This window comes from Neomonachus schauinslandi, chromosome 11, assembly GCF_002201575.2.
Source record: "Neomonachus schauinslandi chromosome 11, ASM220157v2, whole genome shotgun sequence".
Taxonomy (NCBI): Eukaryota; Metazoa; Chordata; class Mammalia; order Carnivora; family Phocidae; genus Neomonachus; species Neomonachus schauinslandi.
This window is the reverse complement of record NC_058413.1, coordinates 110,255,004-110,282,666: the sequence shown is the minus strand read 5'-3', so window position 1 is coordinate 110,282,666 and position 27,663 is coordinate 110,255,004. Positions and strand designations below refer to the sequence as shown.

The 27,663-nt window shown below is 46.3% G+C and overlaps 1 protein-coding gene across 1 annotated transcript in view; it reads right to left on the bottom strand.

Moving 5' to 3' along the window:
• Nucleotides 1–9,505: 9,505 nt before the first annotated feature.
• Nucleotides 9,506–27,663, bottom strand: part of TMEM123 (transmembrane protein 123) — a 58,290-nt gene continuing 40,132 nt past the window's right edge. Inside the window, exons 3-5 of the mRNA XM_021696334.2 lie at nucleotides 14,717–14,983; nucleotides 13,521–13,674; nucleotides 9,506–11,299 (exon numbers count right to left, since the gene is read on the bottom strand). Coding sequence (XP_021552009.1) covers nucleotides 11,275–11,299; nucleotides 13,521–13,674; nucleotides 14,717–14,983 — 446 coding nt within the window. The 3' untranslated portion in view covers nucleotides 9,506–11,274. The remainder of the gene's footprint in view (nucleotides 11,300–13,520; nucleotides 13,675–14,716; nucleotides 14,984–27,663) is intronic.

Below are 27,663 nucleotides of genomic sequence, written 5' to 3'. Positions count from 1 at the left end.
TTACTAAGAAGTGTTCTTAGGGGCGCTTGGGAGGCTCAGTGGGTCAAGTGTCTGCCTTTGGCTCAGGTCATGGTCCTGGGGTCAAGCCCAGCATCGGGCTTCCTGCTCAGTGGGGAGTCTGCTTCCTCCTCTCCCTTTGACCCTCCCCTCGTTCTCTCTCTCTCTCTCAAGTAAATCTTTAAAAAAGTGTTCCTAAATAATGTGATTCATGAAATTCTTTTAAGATGATATCTGTGTCGTTGCTTTGTGTATTATAATTAAAATCCATGTTAAAAATTAAATAAAATTAGGTAAATCTGCATTGGGATTTAAAAAAAAATAGTGTCATGGCTTTGTTGCATAGATGTTGGTGGGAAGAGGAGGTGGACCCAGGCAGGGGTCCGTGTCTCCTCCTTGGGCCTGAGCATCCCCGTCCTTCCCCAGATCTGGGTCCGTGGCAGACTTCTGAGGCCCGGGGAAAGCAAATAGTAAACACTCCATGTGTCTTCTTATCCTGTAACTCCTTTAGGTGCCTTTACATAGAGGATACCCTGGGAGGAGTGAAAGTTGCTCCATCCTCCAGGCTCTCGTCTCGCCTTTGTTTGCAGCGTGAGGTGCTGATGAACTTGTGGGCCCATGGCCTCGCGTCGGTGGGAGGGTTCTCCCTGCCCTTAAAGAAGGAATTTAAAGAAGGTATGAAATCATTTTAGAAACTTTTCCTTTTTGCTCGATCGACGGTCCACCATGGTAATGGGCTGAATTGTGCCTCCCAAATCCATATGTTGAAGTCCTGATCTCCCTAGTACCTCAGAGTGTGACTGCCTTTCTAGATAAGGCCTTTGAAGAGTGAACTGAGGCAAAATGAGGTCCTCTGAGCCCAAATGTAAGAGGACTGGTGTCTTCCTAAGAAGAGCATAGGTCCCAGACACACCCAGAGGGAGGAGCCTGTGAAGATGCCATCAGGCCATCAGCAAGCCGCGGTGAGAAGCCTCAGAAGAAACTGTGTCTTCCAGCATCTGGTCTCCAGACTTCCAGCCACCAGAGATGGTGAGAAACTAAATTCCCGCTGCTTGAGTCATGGCGGCCCTAATAGCCAGTACCAGGTGCCTAGGGGCTTTAAGCACAGTAGCCCACATCCTTTCAGGAACTACAAAGTAAAATTCGAACATGGGTCTACCTGACTCCTTAGCTTGTGCTTTTTGGACAAGCTGTTCTCGTAAGCTGTATTAATATTTTTAAAAATTGCATGGGCTGTTATCCAGCATAAGAACTCTAATTATTTTGAGTTTCGTTTATTTGAAAGTTTACCTTACTTCGCTTTGTTCAGCTAGTTGGTTTTCATAATGTGTAAGAACTAACGTGTTTTTTTGCATTCAGTGAAAATACTGCATGGAATAGAAGTAAACGGTGACATAATATTTTATCCCCTTGCTGAATCCTCTCTGCCTAAATCAGAGAGTGGGTTTTAGTCTGTCTTATGCTCCTCATGATGAGAATCTGTCGTAACAGGTATTCATGGTGTTGAACCAGTAGGCGAATGTCAGCTGCTCCTTAAGGTGTATTTATTGCATCCCTTGGATGCGTGTTACCTTGTTTTGTAAATGTGCAGATTTAGGCTCAGTGACCTGATGCATGTTGCTGGAGAGCTAGCTGGCGGTCTATGAATAGTATGGTTGAACCTCGAACAAACACAGGTGTGTTGAACTGTGGGGCGACTGTAGGCGCATTTTTAAAGTAAATATATTGGACAATTTTTTGAGATTTGCGATCTGAAAAAACTCACAAACTGTGTAGTTTAGAAATACCAAAAAAAAGAAAGGGTGTTATTTTAGCAATACAGTGTAGAATACATAAAATCGTGTTAACTGTTGCTGGTAAGGCTTCTGGTCAGTAGGAGGCTATAGCCGAGTTTTGTTGGGAGTGTGAAGTTACGGGCCGACTTTGGGCTGCATGAAGGGAAGTGATTGACAGGTCAGCTGTGTGTGGTCGAGATGAAAGGGAGTCCGAAATACTTCTTAAAATTTCATCTCTTGTTCAACTACACCTTCAGGTTTTTTTTTTTTACTTACATTTGAAAATAATATATGGCTCTTACTTCTTTACCTTCTTAATATAAATGGGGGGAATTATGTAAGTCAGTCATTTGTTAGGTCTCTTGCTTCTGCCCTGGGGTTCCCCACACTCTCTCTAAAGAGAACCAAGTCCTGGAGCTGAGCAGGGCGCTCTGCTGTCCACACCAGCCGCCCAGGCCCTTTACTTGTTGACCCCCATCCCGTAAGTCAGAGGACAACTGGCTGTCAACTCAGCAGACAAGATGGACATTGTTTCCTAGAAGCGTTCTTCTATATGGAAGAAACCTACTAATGCATAGTAGCAACTCTTAAACGTCTTGGTCTGAGTTCCTTTACAGCCCTAAATATTCCTGAGGACCCCAAAGAGCTTGTATTCACATGGGTTGTATGTACCGATACTTACTTACCAAGGTAGAAATTACAGCAGGTTTTTAAAATACTTAAGAACTCATTTAAAAATGAAACATTCCTTTTAAAAAAGCAATGCACAGTACATGTTAATATAGTCCTTCTCAAGAAAAATGATGATGTAGAAAATTTAGAAGAATGGCATTGATACACATTTTAGCAAAGCTCTGATGTCTGGCTTAATAGAAGACAGCTGGATTCTTATATCTGCTTCTGCATCTAATCTTTTGTAATATGTTGGCTTTGGTTTCAGTATATGAAGAAAATTCAGCTTCTCAGAAGTATGTATTTAGAAAAGGCGAATTTTTCAGGTAATTGGATATTCTTTTTGATGTTACACTGAAACTTTTGAAAGGTGTTTGGAGTGTGGAGTCTAAAATCATGTCAGTGGTCTTAAAAAATTTAAATTAAATTTTAAAAACTTACTAGTTTATACATTCTTTAAGAGCTATTTTAGGTTCACAGCAAAATTGAACATAAAGTACAGAGTTCCTGGAACACCTGGGTGGCTCAGTTAGTTAAGTGTCCAACTCTTGATTTCGGCTCAGGTCATGGTCTCAGGGTTGTGAGATTGTAATATACAGAAGAGTTTCACTGCCCTAAAATTCTGTCCCTTCTGTTCATCCCTTCCTCCCCACTAACCCCTAGCAACCACTGATCCTTTAACTGTTAAGTGATCTTACTGTTTTCTCTTACACGGTTGGCCCTTTGAACAACACGAGGGTTAGGGGCACCAGTCCCCCAACACAGGTGAAGATCTGTGTATAATTACTGACTCCCCCCAAACTTAACTACTAATAGTCTACTGTTGACTGGAGCCTTACTGATAAACAGTTGATTAATACATATTTTATATGTTCTGTATATTATGTGCTGTATTCATAAAGCATACTAGAGCAAAGAAAGTTTTAATTAAACTATAAGGAAAATACATTTACAATACTGTATTGATAGTGTACATTTATATAATCGTTGAAAAAAAAAAAATCCACATTCTAAGTAGACCAGTGACGATCAAACCTGTGTTAAGGGTTAAATGCATTAAGATTCTTTGGTGAGTCTTGCACTTTGTCTGGTTCTTTAACCCATGATGCATTAGTCATTTGGAAAATACGCCTTTACTGAATTGTGCAGCTGATACATTTTATTGCTCATTATCAAAAAATCACACCTGTGACTCTCCCCATTGGTATCATCAGGGCAAGTCTAAGGATCAGGAGGCTCTCAAGTTTTGTAGAATGTTAATGTTAGCTTAAAAATTGGATTTTTCTCAGCTACACCGACGGTCGGTTTTGCTCACAGTCACCTTGAGAAATTGACGGCCACTTACGTGTGCCAGTATTTTTGTCTGGCTTTTAAGTGCCCATGCATTGCCGTTCAGCTGGCTGGTCACGCAGCTGCTTTTCCGTAACCCTCGTTCGGACTTAGAAGTGCCTCCCTTGCCGTCCCGTAATATGAAAGTGACGGGCGCTTGAGGGTCAGGTGTGATGAAAGCCTTGGACCACGTCTTCATCCTCTGCTGCTCGGGGGGCAGTGTCTGTGTTTTTACGGAGTCCAGGCAGGGATGGCCGTGGCCCCTGGTGCATGTGACCCCCAGCACGGACCATGGCCGGCCATCAGCCGAGATCGCGCTGCTGGGTCCGCACATGAGTGAGAGTTGTCAGAGCCCCCACAGGGTCTGGGGCCCTCAGATGCCGCAGATCCCATGAATGGTAATGGCCAGTCCTGCTCTTCACAGATTAATCCTGGAAGAACTGGGCTGGGGGGACAGGTGTTCTTCTCCGTGGTGTTTCTTCCATTACAGAAGTTCTCTTGGGGCAGCTGTCCAGAGTCTTGGTGCTTTTGGGGGGAGACTTGGGTAGTTGAGCCCTGTCTTCCTGTTCTGTCTCTGGGAGCCAGGGCGCCTGGGGTTGGTTCTTCTGAGACGTGCTTGGGTTTTCAGTATTTTCAGTCACTGATGATAAAGGCTTCCTTCTGGGATTTGGTGTTCGGAAGCTCCCACCTCTGTGGTCGTCCAAAGTCTTTATCAGGAACGACGGTGACATTTTCATCTCCCTGTGTTGACTACTTGCGTCCCTTATTAGTCCTGAACGTGGGTCAAACAGGTGTTATCTATGGGCCCACAAACGCAGAGTGGACTATACTGTCTAGTTGCTGTGTTGGGATACGTGTGATTAGCTGAGCAGATATGGGAAGACCATGACAGCAATTGATATTTTTGCTAGATCCTGTGATCTTTCCGGTGATAATGGTGTCCAGACAGGTTTCAGGCTGTGAGTCCTTGGAGCTTTTAATCCTCGCAGTTCCGGTCACACCTTGTCGGCCATGTGGCGGCGCGGCCCAGTGTGTAAGGGGAGAAGAGCCGGGGTTTCCTCTAAGGCAGCTTTGGCCAGCCCTTTATCGCTCTGCTCCTCAGCTTTTCTCTGAGGGTCAGGTTCTGCCCCTCCTGTTGGTCACAAGGTGAAGGGGGATTGAACGTGGGTCCACACCTGGGAGCTGTTCTCTCAGCGGGCTCTGCTAACGGCAGGGGCGGTGGCCCATCCGCAAGCGTAAACGCAGCCCTAGCGTTGCATCCCTCCCAGTGGTGAGGCTGTTGTTGTGTTTTGAAGGCCAGATAGAATTGGAGTAGACACTTGAGAAAGACGCGATCAGGATCAGCATATAAAGTAAAATGTTGAAATCCTCAGTTGCTCCCCACAAGGACTTGGAATCTCCCCAGTGAGAATCCCCGTTAATTTACGTTAATTTACAGTTTTATGCATTGTACGTGTGCGTGTGTATACATACGTGTGTGTGCATACAAGTGTTTCAGCTACTTTGTCTCTAGACTAGGCCTCGAAGGTCTTTATTTCTAAGTCAGTAGGTAAATACCCAATGATTTTTCTGTAAAAACAGAAATCATGATAGCAATTTCAAGGTTACAAGGAAACTAAGGATTTTTCTGTCCTCATCGGGTATATAATCTCTACAACACTTCACATGATTACACGCACAATTGTGTTCCCACCAGAATTCACTATCTCTTGAGGAAGCTTTTCCATTTTGAGGCTATTGTGATTGCTAGAGTAATTCATATTCTAGCATAATGTGGAGTAATTGGGGTACGTTTTACAGACACTGAAGGTGAAAACGCATGAGGGCAGGTGTGGGGATGAGTGCAGGGTTTGGAAGGGAACAGGGGCAGAAGAGTAAGCAGTGTGAGAGCAGGAGAGGTCTTACAAATTATGTTGCTGCAACTGTGTACAGACGGGATACCGAGGCTCTGCGAAGTCGACTTTAATCCAAACATAAGAGAAGTTCAGGTAAGTGCTATGGAGACTTTTTCAAATAATGTTAGTGAAAGTAGTAATCAAGTAGTTATTTTGTTTTTAATTCATAGTTAACATACAATGTAGTATTAGTTTCAGGAGTAGAATTTAGTGATTCAACACTTCCATACATCATCTGGTGCTCATCACGACAGGTGCACTCCTTCATCCCCATCACCTGTTCCCCCCACGCCCGCCCACCTCCCCTCTGGTCACCATGAGTGTGTTCTTGGAGTCTGTTTCTTGGTTTGCCTCTCAGTTTCTTTTTTTTTTTTTTCCCTTTGCTCATTTGTTTTGTTTCCTAAATTCCACATATGAGTGAAATCATATGATACTTGTCTTTCTCCAGCTGACTTACTTCACTTAGCATAATACACTCCAGTTCCATCCATATTGTTGCCAGTGGCAAGATTTCATTCTTTATTATGGCTAATATTCTATTGTATATATACCACATCTTTATCCATCAGTCGATGGACACTTGGGCTGTTTCCATAATTTAGCTATTGATAATGCAATAAGCATTGGGGTCCATGTGCCCCTTTGAATCAGCATTTTTGTATCCTTTGTGTAAACATTTAATAGTGCAATTGCTGGAACCCAGGGTAGTTCTATTTTTAAAATTTTTGAGGAACCTCTGCACTGTTTTCCAGAGTGACTGCACCAGCTTGCATTCCCACCAACAGTGTAGGGGGGTCCCCCTTTCTCCGCATCCCCGCCAACATCTGTCGTTTCCTGACTTGTTAATTTTAGCCATTCTGACTGGTGTGAGGTGGTATCTCATTGAGGTTTTGATTTGGGTTTCCCTGATGCTGAGTGATATTGAGCACTTTTTCATGTGTCTGTTGGCCACTTGGATGTCTTCTTTGGAAAAATGTTCGTGTCTTCTGCCCATTTCTTTTTTTTTTTTTTTTTTTAAGATTTTATTTATTTGAGAGAGAGTGAGAGAGAGCATGAGAGGGGGGAGGGTCAGAGGGAGAAGCAGACTCCCTACCGAGCAGGGAGCCAGATGCGGGACTCGATCCCGGGACTCCAGGATCATGACCTGAGCCGAAGGCAGTCGCTTAACCAACTGAGCCACCCAGGCGCCCATCTTCTGCCCATTTCTTGATTGGATCATTTGTTCTTTGGGTGTTGAGTTTGATAAGTTCTTTATAGATTTTGGATACTAGCTCTTTATCTGATACGTCATTTGCAAATAATCTTCTCCCATTCTGTCGGTTGTCTTTTGGCTTTGTTGACTGTTCCTTTGCTGTGCAGAAGCTTTTTACCTTTTTTTTTTTTTTAAGATTTAATTTATTTATTTGACAGAGAGAGACAGCAAGAGAGGGAACACAAGCAGGGGGAGTGGGAGAGGGAGAAGCAGGCTTCCCGCAGAGCAGGGAGCCCGATGCAGGGCTCGATCCCAGGACCCTGGGATCATGACCTGAGCCGAAGGCAGTCGCTCAACCGACTGAGCCACCCAGGCGCCCAGAAGCTTTTTATCTTGATGAAGTCCCAATAGTTCATTTTTGCCCTTGCTTCCCTTGCCTTTGACGATGTTTCTAGGAAGTTGCTGCGGCTGAGGTTGAAGAGGTTGCTGCCTGTGTTCTTTAGGATTTTGATGGATTCCTGTCTCACATTGAGGTCTTTCATCCATTTTGAGTCTATTTTTGTGTGTGGTGTAAGGAAATGGTCCAGTTTCATTCTTCTGCACGTGGCTGTCCAATTTTCCCAACACCATTTGTTGAAGAGACTGTCTTTTTTCCATTGGATATTCTTTCCTGCTTTGTTGAAGATTAGTTGACCCTAGAGTTGAGGGTCCATTTCTGGGCTCTCTGTTCTTGTCCATTGATCTATGTGTCTACAACTGGGGATTGAGGATTAAATAGGATTAGAGTACGCTGAGTTGGAGAACAGAGATATTAGGAAGTATTTTCCAGGCAGAGGAAGAACTATGAAGAAAGACAAATGCATGAAGCATTTTTGGAAAACAAAGGTGAATAATGGGAAACAAGGTTGGAAAGGTAGGATGGGCCCCAGGTTTCAGAGGACTACAAATTATGGGCTTCGTTAGTATAAACTGTACCATCCCACGGGGTGCCTTTCCACTTAACTTGTATCTTCAATGTCTTTCACCAATATTTGGTGGTTTTCAGGGTAGAGATCTTTCAGTTCTTTGATTACATTTAATCCTAAGTATTTTGTTTTTGATGGTGTTGTAAATGGGATCGTCTTTATTTTTCAGATACTTTGTTATCAGTACATAGAAATACTGCTGCTCTTGGAATGTTGGTTTTTGTACCCTGCAGCTTTACTGAGTATATCCATTAGCTCTAACAGGTTTTGGTGGAGTCTCTAAGATTTTGTGTTTATGAAAACACAAAATGAAAATTATGAAAATTTGTCGTGTGCAAATAAAGACTGTTGTGGCTAGGATTTCTCGTGTTGTGTGGAGTTGTGGTTACCCCGCCTCCCTCCTGACCCTGATGTACGACTCTGAGGACCGCTGGAGGCCTGTCCTACGGGGGACTTCACTGTATGGAAGGGTATTCCTTCCATATCTAAGGTTTTATCATGAACAGATGTTGAATTTTGTCAGATGTTTTTCTGTGTCTAGAAGAACCAAAACCGTGTGATTGCAGTCTGTTAGTGCCGTGTGTCACACGGATCTGTTTGTGCATGTCTGCCCATCCCTGCATCCCAGGGATGAGTGATCCTGTCAATGGCTGAATTCTGTTGGGTAAAAAAAATGCTTGCATTTATATTCACGAGGGATTTGCCTTCAAGTTTTCTGGTTTGTCCTTTTCTGGCTTTGGTATTAGGGTGATGCTGGCTTAATGAGTTTCGGGCAGGTGGGGGCCCTGGCTGCCTCAGTCAGTAGGGCCTGTGACCCTGTGACTTCTGATCTCATGATGTCATTAGTTCAAGCCCGTTAGGCATAGAGAGCACTTCTAAAGAATTTGGGAGTGTTCCCTCTGTTTTTGGGAAGAATTTGGGAAGGATTAGCATTAATTCTTTGGTTAAATTTACCAGTGAAGTCATCTGGTCCTGGGCTTTTCTTTATGGGGAGATTTTTGATTAGTGATTCAGTCTCCTTACTCCTGACTGGTCTGTTGAGAGTTTCTACTTCTTGTGGATTCGGTCTTGGTAGAGCTCTTCTCAGCTGTGGTCGGGCTGTGGTGGCCACACCGTGGCTCAGCCCCCCTGCTGGGCAGGGATAGACCAGGCTCCAGGGCTGGTGAGGTTCTTCCGAGGACCGGAACGGGGCAGAGCTGCAGCAGGTCTTGGGTGGGGACAGCGCTCCCCCGCTTCTGCAGGTGGGATGTGTCTCTGCCCCCTCCAGACCAAGTGCTGCCTGTTGTAAGCCCCCTGCTTCGGTCTCGGGTCCCCAGTGGTCGAGGCCACAGCGGGGGACAGCCTCTGTCTTGCTGTGCAGGTCTGTGCACTGTTGGGGTATTTGTAGCTGGTGTGTATTTCTAACATGAATGTACCCGATTTTATAATTCTACCCAACAGAATAAAGCAGCATGAACTGAGCATCCTGAGCAGGGCTTGTCAAACGTTGCTGTTCCGGAAAATCACCAGGTAGGAGTGTTGGAACATGGATTCAGGAGGTCTGGGGTGGTGCTGACGAATTTCTGCTTCTACCAAGTTTCTAGGTGATACTGCAGGTCCAGCCAGCCACACTTCACCCCTAAAATATGCCTCTTCAGTTGGGGCTTTAGGAAATGAAGCAAAACCACACATACAAAACTCTTAGATGGAGAACAAAATTTTATTCTAAAAATAGATCTCAGTAACAATGAAATACCAAAAGCTGGTCATTATAATAAAAAGAGAAAAGGAATTTGCTTTGTTTCTCCTGAAAAATACAAAATTCTTACTAATAAATTGCCCATTCTCATTTATCTGTATGGGAAATACTCATGTTTTGGATTATCTAAAGTCCTTGATTGGATTCTGAGAGATCTTCAAGTAAATTACATTCTCAAGGAACGCAAACAGAAGTGAGTATCTGCTGAAGTAAACATAATTAGGACATGAATTACAGGCTTAGGAAATGTGCGCCCTGGGGGAGCAGTGGTTCGTGCCCCCGCTTCCAGACAGAGAAGGCAGTTTTTAGACCCAAAGCACAGGCAGCTAGAAAGGGGTTTAATGGCATTTCTTCCACGTGCTGCAGAAACAGGCCTGGCTCCAAGGTTCTGACGGGCATCAAGCCAGTAAGAGATGGAATAAGTTCGGTTTAAAGGCCCCGACCATAAGATAGAAGCATATACTTGTAAGTATATTTTGCAAAGACATAAAAGCAGTTCGAGACCAGGCAGGTGTGTTGTAGGTTACTAAGCAGCCCACCTCTCTGCAAACTGGGGGCCCACCGTGTGCCTCACCTCAGTGGGCCCTAGTGCACAGTGAGTAGAAATGATGCTTTTATATAAAAATTCTTGGCATTCTCTGAAAACAAAAAGCTGATCACAAGTTACATTTAAATCCTATTCGATGTAGCGGTGTCATTAGGACATCTAATACAGTGTTTCTATATTGGCTGGTCATTTAGTAGGACTAAATACTTTTTTTTTTTTTTGCCAAACTTGACCCTGAGTTTTGGCTGCTGTGATATAAACTATAAGCCGAACCCTCAGACCAACGTTGACGGACATGGGTGTCCCTCGAACACTGTGCTGTTACCGTAAAACAGCCGAGTCCCCTCCACGGGAGACAAGGGGCCTGAAGAGTCCTAAAAGTTTGTTTTAAAAACTTGAGAATTAATCCCAATACAAAGATTTCTTTAGTATAAAAATGCAGCATTGTCCCCCTGCAGGTGGAGGCCGTCCTCCCTGGGCTGAGGGACCGAGCCCTGCAGGTTGTCTGGAAATTGCAGAGGGGGCGTAAGGTAGGGAGGCTGACTCTGCGTCGTACAGGATCCTAGCTACTGAAAGAAGCTCTACACCTCTTACAAATATTCCCTAAACATAAAATTAACTGTTGCATATGAAATAAAGCAATTTCCAGTAGTCTTGCAGTAGCAAAAAACCTAACTTCATCTTTAAAACTTTGTTCAACATTGCAGGTTACTGAAATTACACAGAGGCAAAAATACTTTTAGCTGCATTGCCATTGAAAGCTCAAAAGAGGCTGTAACGAGAACACAGGCTCTCTTGCAGGGCCGAGCCCTATACAGTTCTGAGCGGGGGCTGAGGGCAGTGCATCTTGTTTCTAAACCCGGTACTAAGCTGTACGACAAGCCCAAGGCCCGCATCTGTGGGTGCAGAGGGCACGGCGCCCTTCAGGGATGAGGTCTTCCAGTTACTCTCCCATGTGACCAGCGCCACACAGAAGGGGTGGACTTGTCTTAACATTAACTATATGCTTCAAATACTCATTTAAAAAACCCAAACCAAACCCTTTTTACCTTTAGTAACAGGAATCTACATGTTTCTATAGTACATGGCCTGTGTATTCAAGAATAACTAAAATTAATTGATAGGGTTGTTATCAATCTTCTTTCCATGGGTCCTTGGATTTCCTTAAATGATGGCATCATGTTCATCACTGTAATAGATCAGAAGTTAAAATTACTTTGTTTTGTGTTTGCATCAAAACGTTTTATCTAATTTTTAAATGAGTAACTTAAAGCTCTAGGATCAACATTGTCCTTTATGTAAACTTTGTACGGCTAGGGATTCAAGCAGATTTACACTCAGACCTCTGCTCTAGAATTTAAATTTTATTATGTCAATCACCATACATCATTAGTTTTTGATGTGTTCCATGATTCAATGTTTGTGTAACATCCAGTGCTCTATTCAGTACGTGCCCTCTTTAATACCCATCACTAGGCTAACCCATACCCCCCTTCCCCAGAACCCTCGTTTCTCAGAGTCCATTGTCTCTCATGGTTCATCTCCTCCTCCGCCCCCCCCCCCCCCCTTTATTTTGCCCTTCCTACTTTTTTTTTAAACATATAATACATTATTTGTTTCAGAGGTACAGGTGTGTGATTCAGTCTTGCACAATTCACAGCGCTCACCATAGCACATACCCTCCCCAATGTCTATCACCCAGCCACCCCATCCCTCCCACCCCTCACCACTCCAGCAACCCTCAGTTTGTTTCCTGAGATTAAGAATTCCTCACATCAGTGAGGTCATATGATACATGTCTTTGACTTATTTCGCTCAGCATAATATCTTCTAAATCACCCACCCCAGCACGCACGATTCCTTGAACATTTACTCTGTTAGGTGCAGTAGACTCCACCTGTATCTCACGTAATCAACTCCATCACTCCGTCGTCCCATTTCACCGAGGACCAGAAGCTAAGGCAGCGTGGGACGGTCCCCTCCTGCATCCACACTGAGCACCAAGCCCATCTGTGAACGCTGCACTCTGCTGGCCCAGCCGATAACGGGTTAGTGCTCACTCCTAGATAGGCAAGGCCTCAGTTTCTTTCATGGGACAAACAAAATACTGCACCGCATAAGAACTTCCTGACATCGAAGCAACTCCTGGCTTTTAAATGCACTAGGAAAAACGGCCGAATAAACTACAACACAATGCTTTTTCACCCCCCAGACTGTAGCATACGTCCTAACTTCAGACAGGTTAACGTGGGGAAAAGTCAAAACAACGTGTAGACTTAGTACGGGATCTTCTCTGTGCCTGTGGAAGACTCCGGGTGGGGTGAGTCTGCTGCCCCCAGGCAGCAGGCCGCGGCCGTGAGCTCACAGAAGTTAAAATGACATGCTGTGTAGTCACGGCAACTTAAAATGAAAACACAGCTTACCTGCTTCACTATTTTATAGCCTCATTTACATCAATAAACATTGATACTATGAAAAAAGTGGCATTGAATTCACTGATCAAAATGTACCTTCATTCACCAAAAACACGATAAATACTTCTAGAAACATAGAGGGATACCTAACAAGTTAACTCTAGTCTGTTTCCTTAGTGGGTTGATCTAAAGAATGTTTCCAAATATGCTGGCAAAACACCTTGATGCTCTTTGAAAGTGAGTTTGTTAAAACCTGGTGTTTTTTAGTTCGATAAATTTGAGAAATACTTTCATGTTCTGTTCCCTCCTGGAAACTAATAACGAGCACCAACATCTCCAAGCCTTCGAGAATTCTGTAGTAAAGTAAGCTGTTTCACTTTGTTAAATCAGTTCCAGATCCGCCTGACGTGTAAAGTTCGTGTGGAACACACGTGTGTGTCCTCTGGAGACTAGTCATTCTGGGGAGTCTTTGCTATGTTAACAGTCAAAACAATGAATTGGCTCTTGTACTCCAGTAACAGTCAGCCCAAAAAGGACTCAGAAACAGAAGCTAGGAGATGAGCCCTCCAAGACCTACAGGCCCGTGGAAGGGGCGCATGTGGTCCCCCGAGGGGGCCTTGTTGGTAAGATGATGACCTCTGTTAACTCATTTATAACGAGTTATCAGAGAAAACGAGACTGCATTAGAATTTAAAACCATGTTTCTAGCAAGGATACACCTCCGTGCTGTGGGCAAGCACCAGGCGAACTGGCCACACCTGCTGAGGCCTGAACGGGTGTTTCTTACGCTTAGAGGCCTGAGTGAAAAGGGACAATGTGAGTAAATACAGCATTTTCATAGGCATGTGCATCCATTTGTGTTTAAGTAATGAACGATCTGCTTTGGGCACAGGGTTAATGGGAATGTGATTCCTACACCTGGGGCCCTGTTGTGGCATTTCGTGGTGGTATTTAAGGAAATACAGAAATAACAAGTTCTGGCCAGTCAAAACTCACATGGTTCTATACCGAATGCCTCTTCTCGAATAGTACGTTCTGCATCCGATGTAAAGAATCGACAGAACTCCCAGTGTTAACACAATACCACCGAGAAAGCTGCCAATATCAAATTTTGATCCTGGATTTCCTTTAGAATTAATAGTTGGTGTGACTAGAAGAAAACAAAAAATTGGCTTTAGTTGCTTTTAAAAACAACATTATTATAATAAGCTGCCACTCTGAATTTCTAAGCAAGCCTAAAGCCTCCTTTGCTTTGGGTGACGGCTGGGTTCTGGGTCCCCCCAGCTGATCTAGCACTTCTCCCCCACCCCACCCCACGTGCAGGTCTTCTCCCCATGTGCCCCCCCCAGCTGCCTCCCTAGGGTTGCCACCCTAGCATCTGAGGGTCTTTGTGCTGCTGGACCCCGACCTTCGACCACAGTCCCCAAGGCAGCACCATGTGGGGAATCCGTTTCCTTATTGGTTCTCGTAAGAGTTGATGCCTTCACCACAGGCCTGGGCACCACGGCAGTGATCCTGCCGCTGGATCCAGTCTGAATGGTTCTAACTGAAAATTCTCCTTTTGAATAAATTGGGGACTTCAACTGTTTTGACTTTTATCACATCAAAAACCCTTGAGACATTACAGTTGATTTCAGAACATAAACTATAGTAAGGAAACCGGAGTGGAAACCATAAAGCCTGCTGCTTGTGCTGATAAATGTAATCACGAGCTGACCTCTGAATACATGGAAGGGTCAATGTTTAGGTTCTGAATTCGTGGTCTCCCAGGCGTTTTATTTGAGACTAATGCAAAGCGTGAACAGTGCTGGCTGTCCACAGTGCTTGCCCGAGGCCACGTGAAGAGCTCGATGGCAGGAATGAGAACCACGTTAACCGCAATTGGGGTTTAGGAACCCGGGGGCTGATGCTGCCTAGTTCTGCCGTGTACCCAGGGACCTGGAGGTCCAGGCAGGACACGTTTTCAAACCATATAATGACAGTTCCTGCTAGGACACGTCCCCCATTGTCATCGTGCGGCCTCATTAAGTCGGAAACAAATTTTCCACAGGGACAAGCGCAGCAGGATCAATCCGCTGATGAATGCACTAGGACAGCCCGTCCGCATTTCTGTTTTTGTGGAACGGAATGACAATGGGAATGCGGCATGGGACACCTGTGTTCAGCACAAACAGGGCGGCTTGGATACGTACTCGTTACGGATGAAGAAGTGGACGTGGCTGAGCTGTTGTGGGCGGTGCTGGTCACCGTGGCCGGCGTTGTCTGGGTTGTGTTCTGTGAAACTGAGCTGCTGTTAGTCCTGTTGGCGGAGGCTGCGGGTGTTGTAATTCGAGGTGTTGCCGTGGACGTCAAGGCCGTGACTGTCTCAGGCTTGGACGCGGAAGACTGTGGGGTCGTCGGCTGTCTCACGGTGCTGGTGGGCTGGCTCGTGTGGTTGGAGGTCACAGCGGTGACATTCTCTGCAAGAGGATCGAGAGACGTAAGCACTGGCGCGGAGGCTCAGGGAATCAGGACCCAGTCTTGGTGGCCTTTGTGGTCGGTACAGCAGCCCGGGATGCTGAGCCGGCCGACGCCAGCACTTTTACAACCACCCAGGATCTCAGACGGTAAACGACCCTGCGGGATCCCCGCTGCGCTTCCATGAAGCTAGGAACTTGTGGAAGATAGGAAGGAACCCAGAGAACCGCGTTCCTTCAGGACAAGGACCGAGTCCTAACCATCGCTGTGGGGACCTCCCACCGCCGTCCCACCCCAAGTGTCTGGCAAGCGGACAGACGGACGGACGGAGGAAGGGTTTTTCACGGCGTAGTTTCTGTGCCACCTCCTTCCCCGGAGCTTCGGATGAGCGAGCGTGCGTTGACCCCCCCGCGGGCCGGGGCCCCGCTTCTCTGGGAGGGTCAAGGCTGCGTCCCACTGTGCGCTGGGACGCCACCTGCTGGTGAAGGCTTCCTAACTCCCAACATCTGGCCCAGCGCCTCCGTTCACGAACCTGACGTGCAGGTTTGCGTGCAAAGGAGCAGCTACCAGTCCTGTCACGACTCCCCGAAGAGCCTAAAGAGAAGACTCCTCGCTTAGCCATGTGTGTACGTATCAGCCAGGCTGTGCCCGAAAGCCAGCTTGCTTCATGTGGTACCTGCTTCCTAACGTCACCACCTCACCCCTTTCCAGCCACGGGCGCCTTAGTCCCTGGAATCTAGTCGATGCTCTCTTTGCCCCTTTAAGTGAACGCGTGGATTCCTGCGTTTGTTTCTGCATCTCCAACATCCTTGCAGGCTCACTGGTCCCCTCCGCCGCCCACGTCAGCCCGGTTCACTCTGGCCATCCAAGCACCGGCATGGAGGGCGGACGCCTGGGCTGTCCTGCCCCAGCGGCTCCGTCCCGCACCCACACTGCTTGCTTCCTATACCAACTCCCCATCTTCCAGTAATTTTGGACTTTTTCTTGAAAGACTTTTGGTACTTTTTTTTTTTTCCAGTTTAACTGTACAGGCTGATTTTAATAGTGCTGATTATTTGCCTATCAGATTTTACTATTCAAATTCCTTGTACGTTTCCTCAACTTTGGGTCCCTACTGTATGGTCTCAACCACAGAGTATTATCTAGTTTTTTAAAAAGGCCAAAGGAATACCTTTGTACTATACAGACCAATAAATTATAGTTTTTCCAAGTAGAGGATACGAATGATAAAAACCTGAACTCACCTGAGTGCTCTCTATAGAGATAATACACTTTAGAAGGGAAATACTCCTCCTTGAACTAGTGCATGAATGCTACTGTACTGAAATAGAGCAAAGAACCAGTACATCTTCAGAATGATCTTTGCAGAGCAAAACAATGAACACAACGTGCTTCTGGACGCGGCACATGTGAGTGCGCACACGTGAGCCCGTTCCCCTCTCTTGGCCGGAAGAAGTTCCTCGAGCTACTGGACAGAGTCGCAGGGGTAGAAGTAGGGAGCTGCAGTAGGTTTATCCAAATACGAAAATCCAACAAATGTGTTAGAGAAACAAGCAGCTCAGCATTTCTACAAATTGACAAAACAGGCAGGTAAGTTCTGTATTAAACCATGTCACGATGTGTCGACGTGTGAACTGCGATCCAGGGAAGCTCCCGAGGCCAGTGCTCACATCCACGAACGTGACGCCCTTGCCTGGGATTTGAGTGCCAGCTTGTCCGCACCCCTCTGCAAACAACGCCATCCCTCCCGCCCCAGCCCTGACTCTGCCTGCACCCCAGCCGGGCCGCGCCCACCAGCCTGGGGTGCAGGTGCAGGTGAGGGAGGCAGGTGGGCAGGGAAGGGCGGCAGCAGGTACAGAGCAAGTCACCAGGATGCACCACGTGGCGCGGTGAACGCATCTGAAGGCTGCGGAGAGTCAATCTTCGAGGTTGTCATCACAAGGAAGAAAAACCGTCCCTGAATATGGCCCACACTGTCTACTGGACTCCTTGTGGTCCCCTCGCAGTATTCACAAATGTTGACGCGCGGTGGGTCCCTGAGACCAAGAGATGTCATGTGTCAATTACATCTCAGTAAGAAAAGTACTAAAAAGTCAAGATGCGCCTGTCAAGGCACCAAGAGGGCAGGTAGCGGGAGAGCGTCAGCGGCCACGTGTCCGCTCCCACCTCTGCCCACGAAGGACAGAGATGCCCAGACATCAAGCCCGGCTGCCCCGAGAGCTTTTGAGGGGACACAGAGACTGGAAAGGACTCCGGCCTGACGCGTTCTTCTCAAGGTGCCGGGGCTGGTGTGTCTCCACCTGTCAGTGAAGTTTAAACGGCTGAACTGGGAGAAGACTTCATGCTGACGGCCAAGGTGCTCGTTCCCCACGAACCACATCAGGCTGCACTGGAGACCGCCGCACGGGGTGGCCCTCCACGACCGCCTCAGGACAGAGTTCCACACGACGGGGCGACGGCAACCAGCAGGGAGGCCGAGCGCCGAAAGTGGGGGCCCAGGGTGTGTGGAGGGAGGGTCGGCGGGGGGACAGGCCCCTGCAGCAGGAACCACAGGTGCACCTCTGCCCCATGCAGACGTCCCAGCCTTCCCTCAAACGCTCATCCCGTCAGGGTCACAATCAGCAGGAGTGGGGGGACAAAGGCAGAGCACAGACGGAAGCCAACAACGCCCACTCCCCGCTGCAAACCGCCAATTCTGCAGCAGGCCGCGGCGGGCACAGGGGAAAAACCCTCAGCTTGGCTGGCCACAGAGGTTTAGTATTTCGGGGTTATTCTGGAAAGCAGGGGCACCCTATATATGACTGTCGACTGTTGGAAAGCGGACATAAGGAGGCCAACCCCTCGGCTGGAGCAGGGGGAGGGGCGTGGCGGACACGCAGCTATCAGGGCTCAGGTCAGGGAGGAGCTGCGTCCTCTAACACTCATGCTGAAATCTTGATCCCCAGCACCTTACGATGTGACCTTATTTTGGAGACAGGATCTTAACGAAGGGATGGAGTTAAAATGAGGTCATTAGGAGGGGCCTTATAAAGAGGGAAATGGGTAACGGGTGCCCTTGTTAGCTGGGGAACGCGTACACGCACACACGAGATGCCACATGGGGTGAAAGCCATGGGCACCAGCAAGCCACCACCAGCCAGGCGGGGGTGCGCCTGGTTGGTGACCGGGGGAGGTCACCGGGGGGGCTGCACTCACAGCACCATGCCTGCGCCAGGGAAACGCCAATGGTTCACCCCTTCTTGGGATAAACGGATCTCCCCTTGAGAGCTGCACCCGAGGTCCCCCATGGGTGTCTGCAGGGCCACCCCACTGCCCTCGGAGCCACATCAGAGGAAGAGCATGCTGCCTCTTCCTTGGTTCTTTGAGGCAATTACCCAAAAAGACAGAGAAGCCAGGCCCGTTTCCACGACAAGTACACGTACAGACCTTCTTGAGAATCTGTTTATTCCTGTCCTGTTACTGCTCCACTTTCCTTACGCCTGTAGCCTCGGGTCCAAAAACACCTAAGTGCCGTTTCCCCCTTCAACCTAAAGATTTCGAGGTTAAGGGTGACCGTTTCATTTCATCAGGGCATCAAATACATACACTGGGGTTGAAATGCACAAGTAGTAGTTATTATTAAATACGGGATGGTAGTATCTTTTCAGTCCTATTCCCGTTGTCGAACATACTGTGCTACTGAAGACACGGCGTGAATTTCTGGTGCTGTGAGTTCTGAGCTGTGTGGGATTCTGAGCACAACCTGCAGCCTGAGCAAATCACGGATGATCGCAGGTGTGACCGCAGGTGTGTGGCCCGGGGAGTATTCTGCACACGGAGAACCTCTTTCCTCTAGAAAGCAACAACGAACAGCAGTTCACTCCCAGGTGTATTATCTAGAAGCAGAGGCCTTCCCTCCCTGCAGACAGGAGACTCATTCCAAAAATTCTAAATTCTAATGACCTGAGGACCAAAAATCCACAGAACTGAAAAATCTAGATTAAAATAGGATCTAAGAGGAAACTGGGCTTTAAAAAAAAAACAAAAACTACTGTCATAAAGAAGTGTGCTTTCTCTGAAAATCAAATATATTTTATAAGTTCCTAAGTTAAAATTCCAAAAGGGAAACCAACTGTATCCATCAACACAGAAACATAACTGGGGTGTTTTAAATAAGGTCTCGTGTATCAGTGATGGGCTGTTCGTCCCAGCGCCACTCGGGGAACAGCTGAGCAGAGCCAGGAGCGCAATGTCCCCGCTTTAGCCCGAGGCCTCGCCCATTCTGCTCCCGGTTAGTCCCCCGGCTAACGACAAAAAAGGCACGGATCACAAAGGGCATCCGCAAGAACAGTAATTTCCCTCTCTTCCTGCTCCTTGGCACAGAACTCCCCAGCACACCCCGGCCCCGCACGCCCCCGGCTGCCCCCCAGCACACTCCGGCCCCCCGCGCCCCCGGCCGCCCCCCAGCACACTCCGGCCCCCGGGCCCCCGGGCCCCGCACGCCCCTAGCACACTCCGGCCCCACGCGCCCCAGCACACTCTGGCCCCACGTGCCCCCGGCCGCCCCCCAGCACACTCTGGCCCCGCGCCCCGCGCGCCCCCAGCACACTCCAGCCCCTGCACCCTCGGCCCTGCACCAGCGTGCTCCCAGGCTCTGCACACACACAGACCACGCAATCCTTACCTGCAAGGAGCTCACGGTTCAGGCAAGGTGCAAACAGCGCACTCATGTTGGGACTTCCATTTCCTTCCCAGGCATCACCCTTTTCATTTAACATGTTTTTCATTTTTCAGACTTCTTCATTGTGTTATTATTAAACAACAATGTATCTTCATTTTTTAGAGAGAGCACGTATGGGGGCGCGGGCAGAGGGAGGGAGAGAATCTCAAGCAGACTCCCCGCTCAGCGTGGAGCCCGACGTAGGACTCGATCCCAGGACCCTGAGATCATGACATGAGCTGAAATCAAGAGTCGGCCGCTTATGGGACTGAACCACATTAGCTGGTTGTCACCTGCACATACTCCTCTTGGATTTTCATTTTCCTCCACACACTGCGAGCACGACTGCAGGCGAACGCCCTCACTTCCCGCCCGCGCACTGGACCGTCCAGCACCCAGAGGGCAGATCCCGCCGAGGCGCACCAGGCCCAGTCTCCCCAGCAGGTGCCTCTGCTCGCCTTCCCCTCGTGTGCAGCTCATCTCTGTGCTTGGTTCCTGCTCCTTCCTGGGCCTGCTGTGCTCCCTCAGCCTAGTCCAGCTCTGCTCCTGTCCAAGGCCCCGCTAGAGAGCACACCCACTGGACATTAAATGCACGAAATAGGCCACCGACAAGATGCAGATCATCAGACAGTAAGAAAGAAGCCCATGAACCATTTGTTTACAAGCAACAAGAAACTGGACCAGCCTGGAGAACGAAAGCGCAGAAGTTACCACAAACCAGTAACCGACCCGAAACGGGCAGTGAGTAGTCCCGGCTCCACATGGCATCGCAGCAGAGCCCAGCACCTCCTCCCACAGACTGAATCTGCAGGGACCCACAGTGCAATGTCCTCTGGAAACACTCCCCCAACTAGGTGAGCAACTCTACACGTGGAGCAAAGCAGAGAACACCCGCAAGGAAGCAAGCTTGCCATGAGCTCCCCGCCAGCACAGTGACCCCCAGTCACAAGGGAACTACCAACCCCTCCCTGAGCCACACATCGGGTACCCCAACCTGCACACCTGCCCTGGGAGCCGAGCCCTCAGGCCCACCAGACCCACAGGGAACTGCAAGCGGCTTGTGTGCTCAGTGTCGCTCACCCCGGGGACAAGCCCAGAGGCAGCCGAGCGACAGGTGCCCAGACTTTATGTCAAAGAGGATCCCCTGCTCACCTTCAAGTGCTGGCCTGAAAGGCAGCCATGGAAGTTAACACATATCTAGGGGCCTGATGGGTCCTCTCTAGGGGTGGAGGTGCTCTCCCCCTCTGCTGCACTCCAGCCCCCAGTATCTCAGGAGAGGACCCTATGCCCTCCCCCCGTGCTGGCCTGGTGGCCAGGGGGACAGCATTCCTGGGTCTGATGGCTGTAAAGACTGGAAAGGCAGTTCCAGGCAGACTGGCACCCCAGGGCGCTGCACGCACAGCAGACGGAAACTCTCCTCGTCCTTCTGTGAAAGAGACCCGTTCCCTTGGGCTCGGGCACCCTTGTGCTCTGTCTGCCTCCCTCCAGGTCACTGGCATCTCGGGGGAAGGAGCTTGAACACTTGCCTAGCTGCTCCATTTTTGCAATTCTTGCCCAGCGGACACCTCCAGATCGCCTGACTGGGGGCCAGCGAGACTTCCGCATCAGTCCCTGTGTGCGCTGGCATGCTTCCAATGCCGGCGGCCGAGGACGTGGCTTATGGTCAGCCTGAGTCTAGGTGCCGGGACTGTCCCCTACAGTGACGGGCTGGGCACAGCCTCAGCTCCCGGGAGCCATTAGAAACAAGAGAGCGTGCGTAATAATCACAAAGTTTTGAAAGACAACCAAACTAGGGCAGTACTGAGTGATAAGGTTCATCTGCTACATGAGGCCACCCCTTCAAGAATGAGAGGCGCCTGTTTCATCTAATGCACAGAAACCAACACAGTGTAAAGGGTAATGAAGAAATAGGAGTATATTCCATATTAAACAACAAAACCTCAGAAAAAGTTCTTAATGAGATGGAGATAATTTACCTGATAAAGAGTTCAAAATAACGGTCAAAAAGATGCTCCCTGAACCTGGTAGAGGAATGGAGGACCACAGTGGGAACTTCAATGGAGAAAGAGAATATAAGAAAGTGCCAAGGAGAAGCCACATTGCTGAAGAACACAGCAGCTGGTCTGAAAAATGCACTAGACGGGGCCCCACAGCCAACCAGATTCTGCAGAAGAAAGTATCAGTGGAACTCACCCAGTCAGAGAAGCAAAAAGACAAAAGAATGAAAAAAAGTAAAGAGAGCTTAAGGAACTCATGGGGCAACATCAAGCAAAGCAATGTTCACATTACAGGAGCCCCAGAAGAAAGAGAAAGAAAGGAGCAGAAAATTTAAAGAAATCATGGCTGAAAACTTCCCTAACTTGCGGAAGAAAACAGACATCCAGGTCCAGGATGCAGAGTTCCAAATAAGAGGAAACCACAGAGATTCACACCAAGACACATTATAATTAAAACGTGAAGCATTAGGGCACCTGGGTGGCTCAGTTGTTAAGTGTCTGCCTTTGGCTCAGGTCATGATCCCGGGATCCTGGGATTGAGCCCTACATCAGGCTCCCTGCTCAGTGGGAAGCCTGCTTCTCCCTCTCCCATTCCCCCTGCTTGTGTTCCCTCTCTCCTTGTCTCTCTGTCAAATAAATAAATAAAATCTTAAAAAAAAAAAAGAAGCATTAAATAAAGGAGAGAATCTTAAGAGCAGCAGGAGAAAAACTGGTTATATACAATGGCAGCCTCCACAAAACAATCAGATTTTTCAGCAGAAACTCTGCAGGCCAGAAGAGAGGGGCACGATATATTCTAAGCGCTCAAAGAAAAAACTTCCAGCCAGGAATACTCGATCTGCAAAGTTGTCACTTGGAAATGAAGAATTTTCCAGAAAAGCAAAAGCTCAAGTAGTTTATCACAACCAGACTGGCCTTACAAGAAACATTAAAGGGATTTTTTAAGCCCAAACAAAAAGGTGCTGATTAGTAAGAGGAAAACATATGAAAGAATAAAGGTATAATTCAGATGAATCTAATGTTGTAAAGGTGGTAGATTCATGACTTATAAAGCCATATGAAGGTTAAAAGACAAAAGCAATAAAAGTAGAACCACGGTAATTAGTTAAGGGATATACAGTATGAAAGATGTAATGTGACAAAGTCATAAAACACTGGGGGAGGGAGAATAGAAATGTATTCAGAAGGTGTTCAAACGTAAGTGATCATCAACTTAAGAAAGACTGTTCTAAATGGAAGTTGTTATATCCTACCCAAGTCTCATGGTAACTGCAAAGCAACGAACTACGGTAGATGCACAGACAAGAGAAAGGAATTTAAGCACACCACTAAAGAAACTCATCAAACCACAGAAAGATTAGGAGAAAAAAGGAAGAGCAAAACAGCCAGAAGAAAAAGAACAACATGGCAATAAGTACATACCTATCGACAATTACTTTAAATGCAATGGACTAAATTCTACAAAAGAAAGAGAGGCTGAATAGATAAAATAACAAGATCCATCTATATGCTGCCTACAAGAGACTTCAGACGCAAAGACACATACTGAAAGTGAAGGGATGGAAAAGATATTCCATGCAAAGGGAAAACAAAAGAAGGCTGAGACAGCTATACTTCTATCAGACAAAAGAGACTTTTTTTTTTTTAAGGAGGCTCCACGCCCAATGTGGGGCTTGAACTCATGACCGTGAGATTAAGAGTCACATTCTCTACCAACTGAGCCAGCCAGGCACCCCCAAAATAGATTTTAAAACAAACAATAAGACACAAAGAGACATTAAAGAGGTCAGTCCAATCAAGAGCATAAAACATTTGTATATATGTATGCATCCAACATAGAGAACTGAAATGTGTAAAGCAAATATTAATAGATCAAAAGGGAGAAACAGAAACAATAATAGCAGGGGACTTTAAAACCCTATTTTCATTAAGATAGATCGCTAGGGGACACCTGGGTGGCTCAGTCGGTTGCACATCAGACTCTTGGTTTCCACTCAGGTGATGATCTTGGGGTTATGGGATTGAGCCCTGAGTCGGGCTCTGTGCTCAGTGGGGAGTCTGCTTGAGATTCTCTCTCTTTCTCCCTGTCCCCCCCACCCCCGTGCGCTCTCTCTAAAATAAATAAATGAATCTTTAAAAAAAAAGATTAGACAGAAAAATTAAAAAAAATATTGACCTTAAACAATACATTAGACTAAATGGACTTCACAGACATACATAGAACATTCCCTCCTAAAGCAACAGAATACACATTCTTCTTAAGTGCACATGGGACATTCTCCAGAATAGATATTATCTTAGACCACAAAACTAGTTTTAATAAATTAGAAAAAAAAATCATACCGAGCGTATTTTCCAACCACGATGGTATGAAACTAGAAATCAATTAAGAGAAGAAAACTAGAAATTCACAAATACATGAAGTTTAAACAGCACTCTACCTAACAACCAATGGTCCAAAGAAATCAAAAGGGAAATCAAAATATACCTTGTGACAAATGGAAGTACAATATACCAAAACTTATGGGATGCAGCAAAAGCAGCTCTGTGTGAAAAGTTTATAGAGATAAATGTCTACCTCAAGAGACAAGAAAGATCTCAAACAACCTAACTTCATATCTCAAGCAACTAGAGAAAGAACAAAGCCCAAAGTTGGTAGAAGAAAGGAAACAAAAAGATCACAGTGGAAATAAAAATCAAAGAGACTGAAAAGACCAATGAAACAACTGCTTCTTTGAAGGGATGATCAAAATTGACAAACTTTTAGCTAGACTCCCCAAGAAAAAAAGGACTGAAATAAAATAAAAAATCAAAGAGATCTTACAATGGACACCACAGAATTACAAAGAACCACAAAAGACTATTAGGAAAAATTAAATGCCAACAAAATGGACAACCTACAAGAAATGGATAAATTCCTAAAAACACAACTTTCTAAGACTGAATCATGAAGAAATAAGAGAATCTGAGCAGACCAGACCCATACTTCTAAGGAGACTGAATGAGTAAACAAAAACCTCCCAAGAAACCAAAGTCCAGGACCAGACGGCTTCACTGGTGAGTTCTGCTCATATCAATCTTTCTCAAACTCTTTCAGAAATATAAGAGAAGGGAACACTTCCAAACACATTTTACCAGGCTAGCATTACCCTGATAAACAAAACCAGATCAGGATGTCACAAGCAAAGAAATGGAATGCCCAATATCCTTGATGAACATGGATGCAAAAATTCCCAACAAAGTATTAACAAACCATATTCATTAATCTATTAAAAGGATCCTACATCATGATCAAGTGACATTTATTTCAGGGATGCAAGGATGGCTCAGCATCTGCACGTCAATGTGATCCACCACATGAACAAAATGAAGGTTAGAAATCTTACTAGCATCTCAACAAATGCAGAAAATGCACTTGATAAAATTCAACATCTGTTTACAATAAAAATCCTCAACAAAGCAGGTATAGAGGGAATGGACCTCAACATAATAAAGGCCATATATGACAAACCCAGAGCAAACATTACACTCAATGGTGAAAAACCAAAAATTTCTCCTATAAGCTCAGGAACAAGACAAGGACAACCCCTCTTGCCACTTTTTTTTGAGAGAGAGAGAGCATGAGCACGGGGAGGGGCAGAGGGAGAAGCAGGCTCCCCGCCGAGCCAGGAGCCAGGAGCCCAATGTGGGGCTCGATCCCAGGACCCCGGTATCACAACCCGAGCCGAAGGCAGACACTCAACCATCTGAGCCACCCAGGCGCCCTCCCTCTTGCCACTTTTCTTCAACACAGTATTAAAAGCCATAGCCAGAGCAATTAGGCAAGAAAAATAAAAGGCAAATTGGAAAGGAAAAAGTAAAACCATCACCATCTGCAGATGACACGATATTGTATACAGAAAACCCCAAACACACCACCAAAATAACTGATGGAATAAATGAATTCAGTTAAGTTGCAGGATACAGACATCAGTCTCAAAAAATGTGTTGTATTTCTAAACACTCATGAGGAACCTCCAGAATGCAAAGGAAACAGTTGTATTTACAACTGCATCAAAAAGAATACCTAAGGAATAAACTTAACCAAGAAGGTGAATGACCTATATCCTGAAAACTCTAAAACACTGATGAAAGAAATTGAAGATAACACAAACGGAAAAATATTCCATGCTCAGGCACTGGAAGAATTAATAGTACTAAAAATCCATACTACCCAAAGCTTTCTGTAATTCAACGCAATCCCACTCAAAATTCCAACGGCATGTCTCACAGAAATGGGAAATCCTGAAATTTGTATGGAACCACACAACACCCTAAAGAGCCAAAGTAACCCTGACAAAAAGAACAACGCTGGAGACATCATGCTCCCTAATTTCAAGCTATATTACAAATCTGCACAAATCCAGACAGCACGAGACTGGCATAAAAACAGACACATAGATCAACAGAACAGACCGCCCAGAAATAAACCCACGGACATATGGTCAATTAATATATGATAAAGGACTTAAGAGTATACAATGGGGAAAACAGTCTCTTCCATAAATGGTGCTGGGCAAACTGAACCACTGTCTTTTTTTTTTTTAAAGATTTTATTTATTTATTTGTCAGAGAGAGAGACAGAACACAAGCAGGGGGCGAGGCAGGCAGAGGGAGAAGCAGGCTCCCTGCTGAGCAAGGAGCCCGATGTGGGACTCGATCCCAGGACCCTGGGATCATGACCTGAGTCGAAGGCAGCCGCTTAACCAACTGAGCCACCCAGGCGTCCCCTGAACCACTGTCTTACACCGTATATAAAAATTAACTTGAGATGGATTAAGGACTTAAATAATAAGACTTAAATCATAAAACTCCTCGTACAAAACATAGGCAGTAAGCTCCCTGACATTGGGCACAGCTATTGTTTGCTTGATTTGACACCAACAGCAAAGGCAACAAAAAAAAACCCCAAAAATAAACAAATGGGACCACATCAAACTTTAAAAAGCCTCTGCACAGCAAAGGAAACTATCAACAAATGAAAAGGCATCCTATTGAACGGGAGATACTTGCAAATCATCTGATAAGGGGTTAATATTCAAAATACATAAAGAAGTCATTCAACTCAAGAGCAAAAGAAAACAAACTATCCAATTAAAAAAACAGGTGGAGGGGGCGCCTGGGGGGCTCAGGCGTTAAGCGTCTGCTTCGGCTCAGGTCATGATCTCAGCGTCCTGGGATCGAGCCCCGCATCGGGCTCCCTGCTCGGCGGGAAGCCTGCTTCTCCCTCTCCCACTCCCCCTGCTTGTGTTCCCTCTCTCGCTGTGTCTCTCTCTGTCAAATAAATAAATAAAATCTTAAAAAAAAAAACCAACAGGTGAAAGATATGAAGAGACATTTTTCCACAGACATGAAGAAGGCCAACAGACATACGAAAAACTGCTCATCATCACCAATCATCAGGGAAACGCAAATCAAAACCACAAGGAGCTCCCACCTCACACCAGTCAAAATGGCTAAAATCAACACAGGAAATGACAGGTGTTGGCGGGGATGCGTAGAAAGGGGAACCTCCTACAGTGTTGATGGGAACACAAGCTGGTGCAGCCACTCTGGAAAACAGTGTGGAGGTTCCTCAAAAAGTTAAAAGTAGAAATATGATATGACCCAGAAAGTCCATTTCTAGTTATTTATCCTAAGATAACAAAAACACTAACTTGAAAACAGATCTGCACTGCCATGTTTATGGCACCATTATTGACAGTAGCCAAGATATGGAGACCACCTAGGTGTCCATGGCTGATGAACGGATAAAGAAGAGGTGGTCTATATACAACAGAGTATTACTCAGCCACCAGAAAGGAAATCTTGCCATTTGTGACAATATGGATCTTGAGGGTATTATGCTAAGAAATAAGTCAGAGAAAGACAAATACTGTATGATTTCACTCCTATGTGAAATTAAAAAAACTAAGCTCACAGACATGATACATTGATGGCTTCAAGA